The sequence below is a fragment of the Puma concolor genome, chromosome F2 (assembly GCF_028749965.1).
Source record: "Puma concolor isolate L17-30 chromosome F2, mPumCon1.1.hap2, whole genome shotgun sequence".
In the NCBI taxonomy this organism is placed as follows: Eukaryota; Metazoa; Chordata; class Mammalia; order Carnivora; family Felidae; genus Puma; species Puma concolor.
Window position 1 is genome coordinate 64,127,325 of NC_141684.1, and position 17,024 is coordinate 64,144,348.

Sequence of the window (17,024 nt, forward strand, 5' to 3'; positions counted from 1 at the left end):
AATTATATTACAAACAGAAAACAAAACAAACAAAAACCCTACCCCAAAAACCAAATGGAGTGTGACCATTCACAATGGACCAATGTACAGAGTCATGCTTTGTTTTTTCTTAATGGAGCCATGTGCCCTCAATAAGCATTGAATTATCGGTGCTGCCTTTGCACTTCTACCCGATAGTCCCCAAATTCCGGGGCCATAGGGCTTGTTCTGTGATTTTGCTTTAGCCCCCATACACTCGGTGGTACAGAATTCGGTGATTTCAAGCCACGTCAGGTTACAGTCTTCTTTTGTGGCTTGACCAGCATATCCTGAATGTCCATCATCTCCATCCAGAGAAGCAGGCTCAAGGGACAGGGCAACTCTATTTACAAAGCCATGAAAAGGTGACACAAACAAGCACAGTCAAGGACTAACTAAGTTAGAGATAATTTAACTGAAGAAAAAAAGTGAAGTCAACTTGATCAGGCACACAGGACTTATGTCAGGTCAGTGGTTCTCACACATGGCTGGGCTTTGGGAGTTTCAAAAGCTCCCCTGGTGATTCTAATGTGCAGTTGGGGTTAAGAACAACCGCTTTCAATTTGCGACTGGTTCTTGGACCTCTTTGCAGCTGGAATCCCTGGCAGGGGCAAAAGAGGTCTAAGTAGCTCGGACGGAGGAGTCTTTGGGAAGGATATATGCATTTTTGGGCGTGGATATGCAAAGGAAGCTGTGTCTAGAAATGCACTGATGCAATCAGGTCAGAAAACGACTCTAGTTGAACAGAGGTACACTTCCAGCTCGTCTACACTGGCAGGACTATGCATTCTCTGTTAGAGTAACCAGTTTTCCTTACTTTCTCTCTATAGGTAGTTGACAAGTGATAGAATTTCGTCTTTGCAAATGCTTAGCGGAAAGCTGTGTGTGCCTGTTCTGCCATTCAAGGTGGAGACCAGTGACTTTCAAGCCTGGGTGTGTGGCACTTCCAGACACATCCAGTGAGCTTGAGGAAGTGTCGTGAAGTTCTTGAGAAAAGTTCTCAGAAACAGATATACAATTCCCTTAAGGAATAACGATATGCCCTGTGGAATTTTTGCTGGTGAGAAGTGTCAGCAAAATCAATGATAACCTTTTATAGCTCCAGAAAGTTTGGTGATCAGTGATACTAGAGTGTCAGTCTAGATCTGTATTTGTCCTAAATGCAAATGGTTTCAGACTTCTCCATCTATCTGGGTAACCTCTAACTCCAGCATTCAAAAACTAAGAGTTTACTACTTAATTCCAAGGGTAGCAAAAGAAGAGGCCAGTGTTCTACAGCCTAGTAGAAGCTTAAGAAATACTCTGTTTTCTCCCAGACAGGAAAACATGGTTGTCTTTATTCTTGTCTGGTCTTGTGTCTTTTGTGGTTCGAATTTATACCAATTTTGGTACACATACTAATTTTTAAAACACGTAACTGCAGTGAAAACCTTCCTTAGTTTTGTAACCATAACGCACTAAAAAAAAAAATTCCGCCTTTTTCTTGGCCTTGAAGAGCTGAGTGTACAGAACAGAAAGCGTAGGCAGAATTTTTAGTGATTTGGTCTATTTGGAATCTAACCGGCATTTTCCCATTAGCCAAATTCCTTGCTAATGTCCCATGGATCAGAGGTGAAGGGAAGGGGTGTTTCTTTCCTGAGACATGAATTTAACCAAACCTGAGGTCTGGTACCATCCTGGGCACTGGTGACATATCACACAAATCAAATATGCACACATATATGTATGCATATATGCATATATGTATGTATGTATGCATATATGCATATATGTATGTATGTATGCTTCTGTACACACATGCACACACGTACCCACATATACTAAAGGTATACATCCACCTACACACATTCTTGTATAAAACAAGGGCCACAGTGAAAAATGCCAACGCTTTTCTATACCATGAACCCTTTGAACAAGCCATAGACCCTATCAGATGGAGTAATTAGCTAGAGGCTTTCAAACTGTTCTTAGTGGCAAGCCTACTAGCAATTTTAATGAAATGTAATTACCACATATTTGCCACAGTCATTTTAGTGTTCGATATCATGATAATTTTTACAGCTGAGCAATAAATCCTTGAATAACTGCCACCACCGTGGTCATCATTGAGAGTTTATAGAGGGAGGCGAGGGAAGAGAACTTTCAGAGAATTGCTCTGAAACTTACACCACCAGTCAGTTACACGCTCAAAACAATGAGGAGATGGTTTCGCAGTGCAGAAGAGCTTCCGGAATCAGAAGGAAGCACGAACTCAGGGAGGCATCTGCTAACGGGACACGGAGTCAGCCTCAGAAACGAGCTTTGTGAAAGACCCGCCCGTGCAGACATACAGACATCAAACTGTCTCCCTTTTGTCTACTCTCTTGAAGTTTATCAGTAAATCAGTTAACTGCCAAAGCCGATGGTCTCCACCTTCCCTGACCACTCACCCCTTCTGTAAATTCCTTTGCCACTTTGTCGGACCTCGTTTCAACATTTCTCTTGCCTCTCTGGCTCCGTCTGTGCCAATCATTTAACATACATTCATCGCACAACTATTTCTGCAGACGTTCTGCTGATGAGGGGCTAGATAAAACCGTGTAAATAATTTTGTAGGTTATTCTGATTTCATTTTACCCTTTCCAGCCACACTGGAATTTGGAATTAAAGGCAGGGACCATGTCTCATACTCCTGAGTTATTCCCTGAAGTTAGCTCAGCATCAAATCACTTTGTTTAGTAATTATGTCTTTGTATATTTTGATTGATTATATATACTTATATATAAATAACACATAATGAAGAGAAGACTGGCTATTTGGCGTAAGGATTCAGGTGTGGGGCAGCTGGTTTGGTGGAATCAAATCTAATGAGAAATATGCTAAAATGGCATTCAAACAAGTCCCTTCAACACTGTCTTTGTCACCATCATTGTCATCATTAGGGAACTCTTACTTGCTGCCGGGTACTTGTCTAGAACATTTTATATATAAATTATCCACTTAATCGTTATGACAACCTAAAGCGCTACCATAATTCGTTCACTGGACTAGGATTCTGTAGTAGTGAAGATCACCTATATTCCACCTGGGACTTGGGAATGGCATTTTGTACCCATATTGATGTGACGCAGTGGCAAAAGTCTGGACTTTCAGGCCAGAAACGTCTGGATTTGAATATCAGCGTTATCACATTGCTTATGTGTCCTTGAGCAAGTCAGCTACACACTGTAAGCTCCATGAGCATTAGAACTCACTCATGCGCAGCGAGAACTCAGTACATGGTAGGCACTCAACAAAGGCAGTTGGTGTTGTTGTTACTATTATTATTAGTTCCCAACCCACCCCCGCCCCCGCCACGTAAGTTTATTACTTAAAGAATTTGGTCTTAGGCAAACTGAATGGAAGGTAGACATTTTCAATGGAGATAAGTATTGGGTTAGGGATGGGGAGACCTCGATTTTAATTTTCTTTCGCTGCTAACTCTATGGCCATGAGCAAATTACAGAATCTCTTTGTTCTTCCAGATTCCACATCTGGCAAAATAATACTTGCTCCTCCTGCCCTCAAGGATATGTCATGAGAATAAATTGTTTTTGGAGTTCTCAAAAAACGATGCACCATATAAATCCAGAGCAATACTATGATAATTGACCTTTAACAATGGTTAGCCAATCCTTGGGCAAGTTCATGTTTCCTGCTTGTAAATTATATATAATACAGTAATTATTATTTAGTGGGGAGACTGTGGCTTTGAATCACACAGATCTTGGTTTGAACTCAGACTTGTCACACTTCCAGCTGGGTGACTTTGGTCAAGTTACTTTCCCATCTGAGCTTTCGTCTCCTTATATTTAAAATGAGCCTGAGATCTCTACTATAGTATAATTTTCAGGTATAAAATGTTTTGTGTAAATGCCTAGCATAATATGAGATGAAGACAGAACTCTGCTTACTTCCTTTAACTACTAGATAATCATGATACTTTCTACATTTCCAACGGCATATATTTCTCAGACTGGTCAAGAATGTTCTATATTCTTATTTATGCCCATTTATGCCCATTTTCATGAGTAAGAAATAAAAATTTTGGCTACAACTTTTTCGAAGGTACACTGCAACGGAAACTTCACACACATACACACGCACACAAACACACACATACACGGATTAGTTCCCCATTATTATATGTCTTATTATGTGGATTTGGTCATAATGCAGGTCAAATCATGTTCTCTGAAATGTAACAACCATACAGTAATTTTCAGATAACCTGATTATCCTTTAGGCCAGTACCAACATCATGAAAAACAGTTACCTGCATGTGGACGTGTGTTTAGAATTTTTGTCTTAACACCGGGAATATAAAAACACCATATAAACATCCTTGTTGAAGTTATCACTTAGCTGAAGCCACTGTCCGATTTTCTCACAAATATGAACTAGAGTTACTCGTGCTGAGGAGTTTCCTCCTGTTTTCTTTGAGATGGGCTGAGAGGGGGTGAAGGAGGGAAAGTGGAAAGGAAAGAGAGGCAGAAGAAGTTTCCTCCTTTAGATTCTAATCTGGATGATCGTTTGCTGAAGTCAGTAATGATATGTTGGAGGAAATATTGTTCTTGCAGTTTGGGGAAAGTAAAGTTGGTAAACTGACCTTGGCCAACAAGTGATAGCCAGTATTTATTGAGTGCTTGTTATGTGCCAGGTACCGGTTCAAATGCTTACTACACTTAACTCATATAATCTTTATAGTAACCTCCCCATATAATCTTTACTAGTATTATGTCCATTTTCGAGATGAAGAAACTAAGGCAGAGTTAGGTTAAGTGACAAAGCAAGCATGAAGTCAGGATGCAATCCCAGTTGAGTAGGACCCTAGCGACAAAAGAATGGTTTGGGCAGAACGTGAGGTTTCTGGTGAGGCTCAACTGAGGAAATGGCATTGGGAAAGGCAGACGAGAATGTTATGTTTAAGAGACGGGGAGGAGGGGCTCCTGACCAGAGCGAGGCCGTGTTAGGCAGCAGTGGGGAACAAGAACATACATTAAATTGGGTGTGGACACATTAGGTAGTTTATAAGTAAATGTCCTTATGTTTGTCTTTTTCTGACTTGTTTGGAACATCATTAAATATGGTTTGACATTTAAGCCTGTGGTTTGTATTTTGAAAACTGCACCAAAGCCAAACCATCTAGCACACAATTCAGACACGTCCTTCAGTGCAGGTTGAAGAGGGGAGGTGGCCAGTTTAGAGGCTGGGCCGTCCATAACGAGCCCTGAGCACACAAATGTTCAGCCAGAGGGTGGCACTGGGGCTTGGTCCTTCTGGCCTGTCCCTCTGGAATCAGGAGCGCCAAGGGGAGGTGTCTATGAGCTGAGATTTTAACCAGGGCTCAGTGAGTTTCTGGAAACAGGCTGTCAGTTTCTGGCAAACGAACCAGATCTTACTGGTAAATGCCTTTTATTCCTGCTCTGCAGCTGGTCACAGAGGGTCGAGGGCTCTACGGCCAGAGGGATAATTTTGGGGATGAGAACACAGATCCTGGAATTAAACCAGTACATTCAACCAGCTACAGTCTGATTTCTCAAACAGTATCAGCTTGCTTGATCTGGGGTTCTTCCATAATTTTAAACAAATCTTTGATTTCATACTGATACAATAGTAGAGAGGCAAACAAAATTGCAAAGTCGCTGGAGTTTAACAACTCACAAAGGATATGAAATGTGCTTAATCAAAAAAAAAAAAAAAAAGAAAGAAAGCTGTTTTTTTCCAAATGACAGAATCTATGATGTGCAGTTCAAAATTGAATGCCCAGGGATTTTCTCTTTTATGTAACTCCTATTTAAGGAGTCAATCACTGTACCTAGAAGAAGCAAAAACCAGTAACGCTTACCTGACGTGAATGATTCTCAACCCTGGCTATTCATAGGAATCACCCAGGCGCTTGAAAAAAAATCACTGATGTCTGGGTCTCATCCCCAGAAGGTCTGTTTTACTTCGTCTGGAGCGAAGCTTGAACATCAGCTTTTGTAAAGCTGCCTAAGTGATTCTAGTATGCAGTCCTACTTGGGAACCACTTCCCTAGATGCTGTGAGTGGGTCCCAAACCCGCGGCTTCAGCCAGGCAAGTGCCACATACAATTTCAAGAGAATATCTACTCTGTTACATTTTTGTAGAGGCAGCATGCTCTGGGGAAGAAAGGATTGAACGTGAAGTACAGAGTCGCAGGTCTGACTTCGGGTTTGTAGCTGAAGTTTTCCGGACCTAAATTTCCTTATTAGGAAAAGGATCTCATTCAACTGGAAGATTTCTAAGACTCTTTCCAACTTTCATATTCTCGGACTCTAGACCTCTGGTTCTTAACTTTGTTAACAAATACAGATGCCTTGGCATCACCTCTAGACATGTTAATCTGATTGGTCTAGAGGGAGGCTATAAGTCGGTATTTTCAAAAGCTGCCCAGGTGATTCTAGGGTGCAGGTAGAATTGAACATCACTGATGTGTGGTCTTTGTTGAGCCAAAATCTTTTCAGATAGAAGTTGAGATTTGCACGTGTGTGTGTGTGTGTGTGTGTGCGTGTGCAGTGTATCATATGTAAATCTGTACATAATGTGCTTGGGGGTGTAATGCTAGCTGAGAGGGTGGTGGGGATTCATACTCAGTCTCATATTAATTCAGGAACACAGAAGAAATGCAAACACATATGTCCACACTGCCTTAATTAGTCCCTGCTGGTTGCTCTGTTCACAAAGTGAAGAAGTATTGCCAAATGTCTGGGATTCCAGCCCATTTTAATTCTCTGTTGGCTTCGTAGGAATGAAAACAGCAGGTAAGATGGCCTGGAACAGTAATAGCACCCAATATTCACACATTGCCTTATAGTTCATCTAGGACTTTACATATATGATATCACTGGATTCTTACAAGCCTGAGATTAATTTTCCTCACTTTAGGGATAGACAACCTGAGACTCTTAAGAATCTTGTCCCCAAACACACATCTAAAAAGTAGTGGATGCCAATATTCTAACCCAAACTTTTTGATGTCATATTTCTCTTTCTTTCATTTACCTCCTTCATGCATTCACATTGACTCTGACAAACAATCCTCAGGTGACCAGGCATGGGGGTGTAGTGGGACAGGGGAAATTCGTGCTCTCTTTGTGGGGGAAAAGTGAAGAGAATGGGGCCGAGAGCATGGGTTTTTCCTTTATATCCCATACAGAATCAAACCAAAGAGAAGGCTGTGTTGTCTTTTGAATGCAGGCAGTTAACCTTGGTCAGAGAAAAAGATGCAGTGCACAGGCCAGGAGTGAAATCGATGTCAAGAGAAGAGATTCCTAGCAAGTTAGTTCTGGCCTCAACTGATGCCTTGATCCAGATCAATACAATCTCATTATTCTGGACTTTTTCTTCCCTTTTTATCGTCACTGATATTGTAACTAAAAAGAAAATCTTCAAAGTAGCCAGATAGAAAAAGCAAAAGGCCAAAATATAAAGATTCTGTAGAACACAGTAAAGCAACTGGGCTTGACCCACAGATTCGAGAACTGTCTGGAAGAGGCTTGAGATTTTCCAGAAGTTCTCAGATTCTTAAGCCATTGTGTGAGCGTCACCTATAGAAAGAAATCATCATCTGGGGTATAGTGTAATTCTCCGTTCTCATAATTCAGGCACTTCTGAAAGAAATTGTTGCTAACATTTTCATATATTCATGTGATATAATCTAAATTCAGACTGGTGCACATAGAAATCAAGCAGCAGAGGAAAATCCCAGGGAACTAGATATTTAAGCATTTAGTGGGGGCAAAACAAGTTTAGAAAAATGTGAAAAAGCAAAGTGAAGTTTTTAACATAGTTAGCATTCAGCACAAGAGTGGAGAGCTCATGCCAAAGTGCCATAATCCAGTTATACTACATTTGCCCTTTAGGACATGTATTAAAATTTCAGGTTTTGCAAAATTGTGAGGTTTGCAAAATTGTGTACTGAAAAGGTAGGCAGTGTACCTTATTCTCAGTCGGCTATCATGCTTGCGGCTTACAGGGCTAAAATAGTAACAAAAATCACCAATTTGCATGAGATACATTTAACACTGAACATTTCCAACTCCGGAATACAGGTAAATTAGTCTACTGAGGCTGGCTCATAAAAATCATTTCAGAGCTACAAAACAATTCTGAGGTTTTAGTCATAATAATACTTAGAGCTTCCTTAAGAAGGATTTGAAGACATCAAATGAAACTATAATGAATAAGTCTAAGCTTCTCCGCTAAACACTTGAAAATAAAGACTTACTGGAGTACCCTGAAGGCCTGGTTTCATCCCTTCCTTCAACAACCTCCCCCCCACCGCCCCATCTTTTTCTATTTCAGGGGAATCCCTGAGCACAAAAAGGCATGAGGAAATGCAGAATGTATGAGGACCAAGCTGTTTATTGTGAATGTCTGTTCGATAAGCTAGATGCCATATCACATGTACAAATGTATGATGCCTTACATTTATGAGGCCATTTCAATAACGGGACTATCAGTTTCATACGCCTGATATCTTGAACTGGTATTGGCTAGCTGTATGGATATCTAGAGGTCAGATAAGTTGAAAAGAAAAAAAAAAGACTCACCAAAGATTTGAACTTCTCTCTGCCTAGTTCATGTAACTTACCTTGGAAGGCAGCAAGCGGCCGCTGCTTTTGAATCCTACACCTCATTTGGATCCCGGTTCTGCACTCACCGGCTGCCCGTTTGTAAATGGGGACAACGATGCCTCCCTCACCGGATGAATATGAGGATTAAACTGAGCTAATGCATAGAAAATTCCATATACAGTGCTTTACATAAGACACATGAGTAATAAATATTAGTTTTCACTTTCCTTCCATTTTGTTCTAAGTTGCAATGACTTAGGCAGAAATTCAGTTCCTCTCTCATGATGACACAATACCTCTTTTAGGTAGCAGTGGTGTTGATCAAGAGTGTTTAAGATAGTTTGTGTGAAGGGCGCCTGGGTGGGCTCAGGAGGTTCAGCCTCCTACTGTTGATTTCGGCTCAGGTCATGATCTCACAGTTTGTGAGATCGAGCCTTGCATCAGGCTTTGCACTGACAGCGTGGAGCCTGCTTGGGATTGTCTCTCTCCCTCTCTCTCTGCGCTTTTCCAGAGCTCAACCTCTCTCTCTCTCTTGCAAAATAAATAAACATTTAAAAAAATAGCTTGTGTTCATATGTTCCCACTTTCCTTAGAAACAGGTCTGTTTAATTCATTACATGTTATTTCTTTAGTTCTTATTGATAATAGGTGTTCTGGGTAGCCTTGAATTCTACAGTAATAACTTCGATTAATAAAGAGGATTCATTCTAATGGAATAGTTGATGTCAGACACTTTGTGAGCAGAGGTAGAAACGATAAACAAACACAATATGTCTTCCCTTTTCATTCCCCAATCTTGGTTCTAGATTCTGTCCTCCTCTGTAGGTTGGATGACATCTGACTTCAGTACAGGATGGGAAGACCCCATCGTGTCTCTTGGCTGGTTCACTGTCCAGAGGCTCAGCATCTGCCCATGATCTTGACTAAGTAGACTTCTTGATAACCAGTTAACAGGAACCCAAGTGGTGTTGGCTTCTCCTCAAATGGAACCGAGTTTCTGAACTTTCTAGCCTGGCTAACCATTTCACATGTCTGATATGTTGAACTGGTGTTGGCTAGTCAGGTGGATATCTCGTACTCTCCGAGGGCACCATGTTTTTTCACTGGAGGGAGCCAAGCTGTGATGAGGAGGCCCAGCTTAGACCAGTTAGATAATCCCAGTCAGAGGAGAGCTGTCATAGTGACCATGGCATGAGCGTAATGAAAAGCTTATTTATCCATAAATGTACATTGTTTTATACGTTGCAAATTTTAAATTAGAAATGAAGACGGATGTGACTTGTGGTGAAGACAAGCTGTGTCACTCACCTGCCCAGGCTGTTCACAGGCTGTCTGGTACCTGGCCTGCTGGCACAATTCCTTGACCCTCTCATATTTGGGCAAGTGATTTGACTGTTGGATATTCTTGCTGGATTCTTCTTTCTTACGTAGAAATTTCCTTTGACAGAAAAGAAAAAGTTTCTAATGTGAGAAACGATCTGCATTATCTTCCTAGCATCATGTGCCTTTTTTACTTTTCTCCTCTGTGACATGAATACACATTCTTCAAATGGCATGACATAGATGTTAGAATCTGGCTCATAGGAGTTCGGCATTTGCCGAGTCCTTTGTGAAGATTATAGGCCAGGCACTAATGAAGAACATTCTCTCCCCAAAGCGTTAATTTCAAAACTCTGGGCATAAATGTTTAGCTGTACAGTTATATAAATGCTTTTCTCTCAATGTAGGTATGGAAAAAACAAGACAATGGGATCATGAATCAAAAGGGGAATCCCAGAAGAGACTCTGGAAATTAAAGTCTCATATATTTAAAGCCAGGAAAGGCACCTAAGGAAAAGAAAGAGAAAGGTGAGGGCCAGGCGGACTTGGGAAGGAGGGCTGAGAAAGTCAATCGACTGGTCTGATTAGGAGCCAAGGCTGAGAAATGCAACCATAAGTGCTTTGGTCCCATCTTGTGAGAATTTATGTTTTACAGTCTGATGCAACAATCGTGATGGTGCTGGCCAGTGGAGAATGAGTAGCAAACCATTCAATCTTGTGACTGGGCTTACGAAATCTGCATGCTTAGTAAACCGGAATAAGGGCGAAAAAATACCCAGCAGGGAGAGCTGCCCACTAGGACTGGTTCCCAGAAGCACCCCAGGAACCAATAATTACCCTCTTTCCACGAGGAATGTATCACGCCAAATTCTGGCTTTCTTGTTTGTTCGAAACCTGAAAGCAAAATAATAATATTTACTGTTGGCATCTGGACGTTTTTCCAAACGATTCTGCACTAACAGTTTATTTAAAGAAACACCTCTCACTTCCCACAGACCACGACTGCATCTCTATCAATATGCTATTCACAAACAGCAGGGAAATTCTCAGCTCAGGGCGGTTCTCCAGGGCAAAGCCTTATTTTGCCTCCACTTCTTACAACTGCTGGCTGGCTCTAGGTGCCCATGAGCTTGGGGCTGGCTGATGGAAAGCAAATTGACGCACCTGTTACCTGGCTTTTCCGGGTCCAGAAGTTTAAGGACGGACTTGCCATCCACATCGGGAGGTGTGTCGAGCCCAGCGATGTCCAGGATCGTAGGGGCCAGGTCGATGTTGAGAACGATCTGTGGGACTCTGCAAAGGGACAGATGGTTACGCCCCGTACCTAACACCCGTGGCAGTGGCACTTAGGGCCACTTTCTCCACACCGAGATGCACTGGTTTTTGGTCTTCTCTCCCTCTAGCATGGTCTTTCACGCATAAAACCTTTTAACTTGGATCAGACAATTCCCAAAATTTCGAATGAGCTGAAGAGACATAATAACATCTTCAAAGAAAGCCTTCTGCTGTCATCACCTTCTCCCTTCTCCCAGGATGTAGTGCAATGTGGCGGCAGAAGAGGCACGCAGGTGAGATTCAGGATATCTGGTTTCTGGGCCCCAATGCTGCTGCAGAATCGGGAACTCTGAGAGAGGCACTTACGCTATCTGTCAAGTTTCCTCCTTGTTAGATCAGGAGTCCGGGCTAGATGCTCCTTAAGGCCATTCCAGATTTTGAATTCTACTTGCATTCTTTTCTTTTATTCTTTCCGTAAGTGTTTCATGTACATTATCTTATTTTACACAGAACATTCTGATGTGACCAGCAGGACGTGTAAAACCCATTTTAAGATGGGAAAATAGAGATGTAGAGGGGTGCAGAAATAGAACTTCACTCCTTGAAGATGTTTTTCTTCTAAATGAAAACCATGTTTCTTAAAATGTTATATTCTTTAAAAATTTTTCTTTATTAATAATTGAAAAAAAATGCTAAAAGTCAGGGGCTGGGGGTACCTGGATGGCTTAGTTGGTTGTGACTGACTTTTGATTTCGACTCAGGTCATGATCTCACAGTTGGTTTAAAAAAATTTTTTTTTCAAAATTTATTTATTTTTGAGAGACAGAGACAGAGTATGAGCAGGGGAGGGGCAGAGAGAGAGGGAGACAGAATTTGAAGCAGGCTCCAGGCTCCGAGCTGTCAGCACAGAGCCCGACACAGGGCTTGAACTCATGAACAATAAGATCATGACCTGAGCCAAAGTTGGATGCTTAACCGACTGAGACACCCAGAGGACCCCCCCCCCCCCGCAACCCTTATTTGAGTTTACTTATTTATTTTGAGAGAGACAAGACAGCGTGAAAGGGGTGGGACAGAGAGAGGGAGGGAACAGAGAGAATCCGAAGCAGGCTCCATGCTGTCAGCACAGAGCCTGGCTCGGGGCTCGAGCCCACGAAACTGTGAAATCATGACCTGAGCTGAAACCAAGAACCAGACGCTAAACTGACTAGACACCCAGGCACCCCAATCGCACAGTTTTGTAAGATCAAGCCCTGACTCAGGCTCTGTGCTGAGAGCGTGGAGCCTGCTTGGGATTCTCTCTCTCCCTCTCTCTCTGCCCCTCCCCCCACTCACATTCTGTTTCTCTCAAAATCAATAAATAAGCTTAAAAAAAAAAGGCAGGCAGTGGTTATTGTTATTATTTTTTAAAGACAGTGTATCTCTGATTCAAAGAAGGTATAGGTGGTGTCCCTAAAGACCACATTTTGTGTCTGTGTACACAGCCCATATGACATGGATTCTGGTCTATGTGACAGAGATAAACATTGGTAGTTAATTTTCCTTTCTCTTTAAAGGTAGTTAATTTTCCTTTCTCTTAGTTCATTTAACACGTTGTAGGGGGAAAAAGGTTTTCATTTTCTGAATTACCAACCTACACACACCCTTTTCTGTTTTGGATGAAAAGAAACCAGACACTGAGATTGGTGACCGAATTCGCTCAGATATACACGAGCCACAACAACTCAGCTGAACGTTGCAAGCAGAGAAATACGTACATTGATCCTGGCTCTACGCTCGGACCGCGAATAAAGAAAGGCACACGGATATCAAAGTCATATGGCATGGACTTCCCCTTGACCAGTCCAAACTGCCCAATATGGTAACCGTGGTCAGCCGTGTAAATGATGTAAGTGTTCTCCAGCTCCCCCGTTTCCACAAGCATATTATACAACTGAAATACAACAGAGACGAGATGTGCAAGATGACGATAGTGTTGCCATGATTTCTCCCCAATTTTTTCCCCATTAATTTTTAAAGGCAAGAGTTCTTTTAATAAGACCAAGAAACACGATCACTAACTACATTTTCAAGTTGCTTACAATTCTGGAGGGAAGAAGTCCAATAATAGAGTTGAAATGTAACTTTTTGAATCTGGCACATTCTTCCTAAAGATTTTGTGCACCTGTTTTTCAAAAGAAACCCTCCACAAAACAGCCTCTACCACCTCACATCAGTTTTACACTGAAAAATCCATTGTTGATTTTTTTCGTCACTCTTATATGGCTATCAAGGGTTAAAAACAGCCTGCTTCTGGGCCTGATCCAACTAGATCCAGCCTGTAGACAAGTTTTATTCGGCTTCTGTTAATTTTTTAAAATTCAGGAAATTTCACATAAAACGTTTGCATTTCTGGTTTCCTTAAAAAAAAGTCAGAAGACCTCATGATACGGGATCTACCTTTCTACGTGGCGAAAATTAGCTGGAGCTGGGTGGTTGCTTCTTGTTATAGAGGGGGACACTTAAAGTTCACCATAATCCCTACCATTCCCTATTGTTTCATACGAGACCAGCTTTAGGTATTTACATTATTTGCTTAATTCTTGAGGGTATTTGTGAGTGTAGCCCTTGATTTATGGTGTTTTGATTTTTGTCTCGTCTTTGCCCCTGGCTCCAAAGGCAGTGTGGCCTGGAGAGTTAACAGAAGGGGTCAAGATAAGGGAGGGTAGATAAAATCACTGAACACTTATGCATACTCTCTCCCTCTCAAAAACAACAATGAAACAAAAACAGAATTGGCAAGAATGGGTCCGCACAAAGACAGCTGGACCAAAATCTATCACCGAGGCAAATTGGTATGCTTACCCTTTCCACAGAATCATCTACGGACATCAAAGTCTGAAGCCTTTTGCGATGTAGAACGTTCGTAAATTCCATGTGGATGGGCAGCATGGGCCCCGTGTACTGCATAATCCAGTGCTTATCCATATTTGGTGCATAGTTGTAACTAGGGGTTCTGAAAATATCCAGAGAGAATTCTTACTATACATATTTTTAGTCATTTGGAGAAATATTTCAAGTTAAAGGCTGTAAAACAATCATTTCGGAAAGATGATTTAGACATTGCTAAAGTATTTTTTTTCTCCCATGTACCTTCTATGTTTATAGGAAAAGCTAAAATCTTCACCACCCCAAACAGCACACATCCTCTAAAGGCATGTGCATTCAACCTTATAAAACCAAGAGCGGTATCTAAAAAAGTAATTAGTGTAAGTTCATTTGGATTCATCGAATAAAATGTGTAAAAACACATCAAGATGATCATGGTATTGTAATATCTACAGATAAAACTCAGTAATACAGAAGGGAAAGTTTTCATGGTGATATTAAGTCGTAAACTTTCATTGCTAATTGGGCTATTAGATATAGTCACAAATATGTGTAATAATAATCATAATTTCAATATATTTTTTCTCTTGAGTTTACTGGGATATTTTATTGATTACTTATATATCTAGTCTCTATGAGTTTTTCCCCTTCCTATATATAGGATATATAGGTTATATATAGATACCATTAATTTAATTGGATTTGCTGGAATTATAACCAATTCTACGTCTGCAATATACATGCTGATCAATAAAGCTATTCTTTTAATAGACAAATCAATATCGGTGCAGAGCCCAATTTTTCTTAACTACAGGGTGGTGGGTCCTATTACTTTCAAACATCTTGGTTCAAGCTTCTATTTAATTTATTGCAGACACCCAAGTGGTGTCCCACACATTCCACTGGGGACCCACAAAATGTCCCCTTCTTTTTGATATCATCTAACCCAAATCTCTTGACCATTAGATGCTGCCACCTTATGTTCCCAAAGTACATATCTATACTAGAGTAATTTTCCCACTGAGAATTACTCGTGTGTATTTTACCTCTGCCAGACTACAATGTACTTGAACTTTCTCCTTAGATGTTATTAAGCATGCAGAAGTTGTTTAATATTAAAAACTTAGTATTTACCATGTGTTGGGTTTTGAGTTGTTTTGTACACCTTAACTGATTTAACTATCTCTGTTGTTCTTAGAAATAGGTTTATCTGGGGCGCCTGGGTGGCTCAGTCGGTTAAGCGTCCAACTTCGGCCTCAGGGCACGATCTCACAGTTCATGGGTTCGAGCCCCGCATCGGGCTCTGTGCTGACAGCTCAGAGCCTGGAACCTGCTTTGGTTTCTGTGTCTCCCTCGCTCTCAGCCCCTCCCCCACTCGCGCTCTGTCTCCCTCTGTCTCAAAAATAAACACGAAAAAAAAATTAAAAAAAAAAGAAAGAAATAGGTTTATCATTCCTATTTTACAGTTGAGAAAACTGAGGCCTAGCAAAGTTAAGCAATTTCCTCAGATTAACAAAGTCATCAGGTGGTAGATCCCGGACTCCATTCCAGAGCCCATTTACTCTAACAAAATGAAAGAAAAAATGAAGTGCGGGGTGCTTCCTATATCTGAGACTGCTTGTCTATGACCCCCAGCTTTACAAGTAACTGGTCTCACAGAACAAGTAACCATCTATGTTGGTTGAGAAAGCTGGTAGTCACTGTCCACTGAGGGGAGGATCCTCTCAGTGAAAAATTGTGGATGATGACAAATGAAGATGACCCTCTGCCATCATTTACATTATAAAGCCAGAGAAACAGTCGCTGCAAGCCAGGTGAATTCAGGGATATTGACATGTACCCTTCTGGTTTGTTGTGATATCAATTTCCCTTGGGGTAAACCTGGAGTTTCTGGGATACATACTTGTATACTGAGCTATATAAATGCTGCCTGTTATTATACATTTTCTTCCGCCAGTGGATTTGCAGAACTTCTCTTTCGATAGTTGAAAACATCGTTTTGGTACCACAGACCTTCTTGGCACAAAAAATTACCCTGATGATCAGTACGGATGCTGGTTAACTAGCAGAACTACGACAGCACAAATACCAAATATAACACTGAACACAGAAGGCACTGTACCTAAAATTGTATAAATTGTGCTCAGTAGTTAGTGTAAGTCAACTCCTTTTTTAAAGGGACAGATTTGCAGAGTAGAAAAAGCAGGTGTGGTTCAATTTGCTCATCTGTAAATGGAGATAATAGTACCTTTCCTAAAAAGCTCTTTTGAGAAATAAATCTATCTACCTATCTATCTCTATATCACTTAAAAGTGCCTAGTACAGAGGCACATGAGTTTCCTACATAAACCAATAAATAAATACATTCTATATAAGTGTCTGGGTTAAGAAAATCCTGTTGCATTAAAAACCAGACAAGCTCTTCAGGTATCGCCCGCCATTCTTTTTAAGAGAAACTTTCCATATAAGCTTTCTTCTGCTTCCCCAACAAATGACTCATGAACCACTGGTCCTTTTTTTTTTTTTTTGGCCTGAAAGGGTTCCTCATATCTAAAAGTGAACACAGGCAGAATCAGCCTGTCGCATCTCAGGAGCTTGTGCAGTAGGAAGGAGTGTAAGCCCTGTTTCTTATTCTTCACGCGGCATGTTGTGGTACAAACAGGATTAGATTGAGAGGCTGAGGAGGAGGAGAGGGGAGGCTTCTAAAGCCCATAGGAAAAGGATTTTCACCCGTGGGGGTAGCTCGAGGTCAGAGAAATATAGCAAGTGGGTCATGAAAGGTCCCCTAACCATTTACTGATACGTGCCCTGAAAAAGAATACGGCTATAAAAGATTACACAGGCTTCTTTGTAATACCTAAACATCTTCCTCTTACTGCCTTTGATGTTGGTTTGCCTTAATTTTAAAATAAATCGAGTTGACT

General features: G+C 41.1%; 1 protein-coding gene across 2 annotated transcripts in view; it reads right to left on the minus strand.

The window, feature by feature from the left end:
* Window positions 1–17,024, minus strand: part of SULF1 (sulfatase 1) — a 182,240-nt gene that overhangs the window by 31,849 nt on the left and 133,367 nt on the right. Inside the window, exons 8-12 of one of the 2 annotated variants that reach the window (XM_086695222.1) lie at window positions 14,077–14,227; window positions 12,990–13,165; window positions 11,122–11,250; window positions 10,795–10,851; window positions 9,946–10,075 (exon numbers count right to left, since the gene is read on the minus strand). In XM_086695222.1, coding sequence (XP_086551348.1) covers window positions 9,946–10,075; window positions 10,795–10,851; window positions 11,122–11,250; window positions 12,990–13,165; window positions 14,077–14,227 — 643 coding nt within the window. Of the gene's footprint in view, window positions 1–9,945; window positions 10,076–10,790; window positions 10,852–11,121; window positions 11,251–12,989; window positions 13,166–14,076; window positions 14,228–17,024 lie in introns of those variants that run through there. The other variant, XM_086695221.1, reaches the window with a different exon arrangement.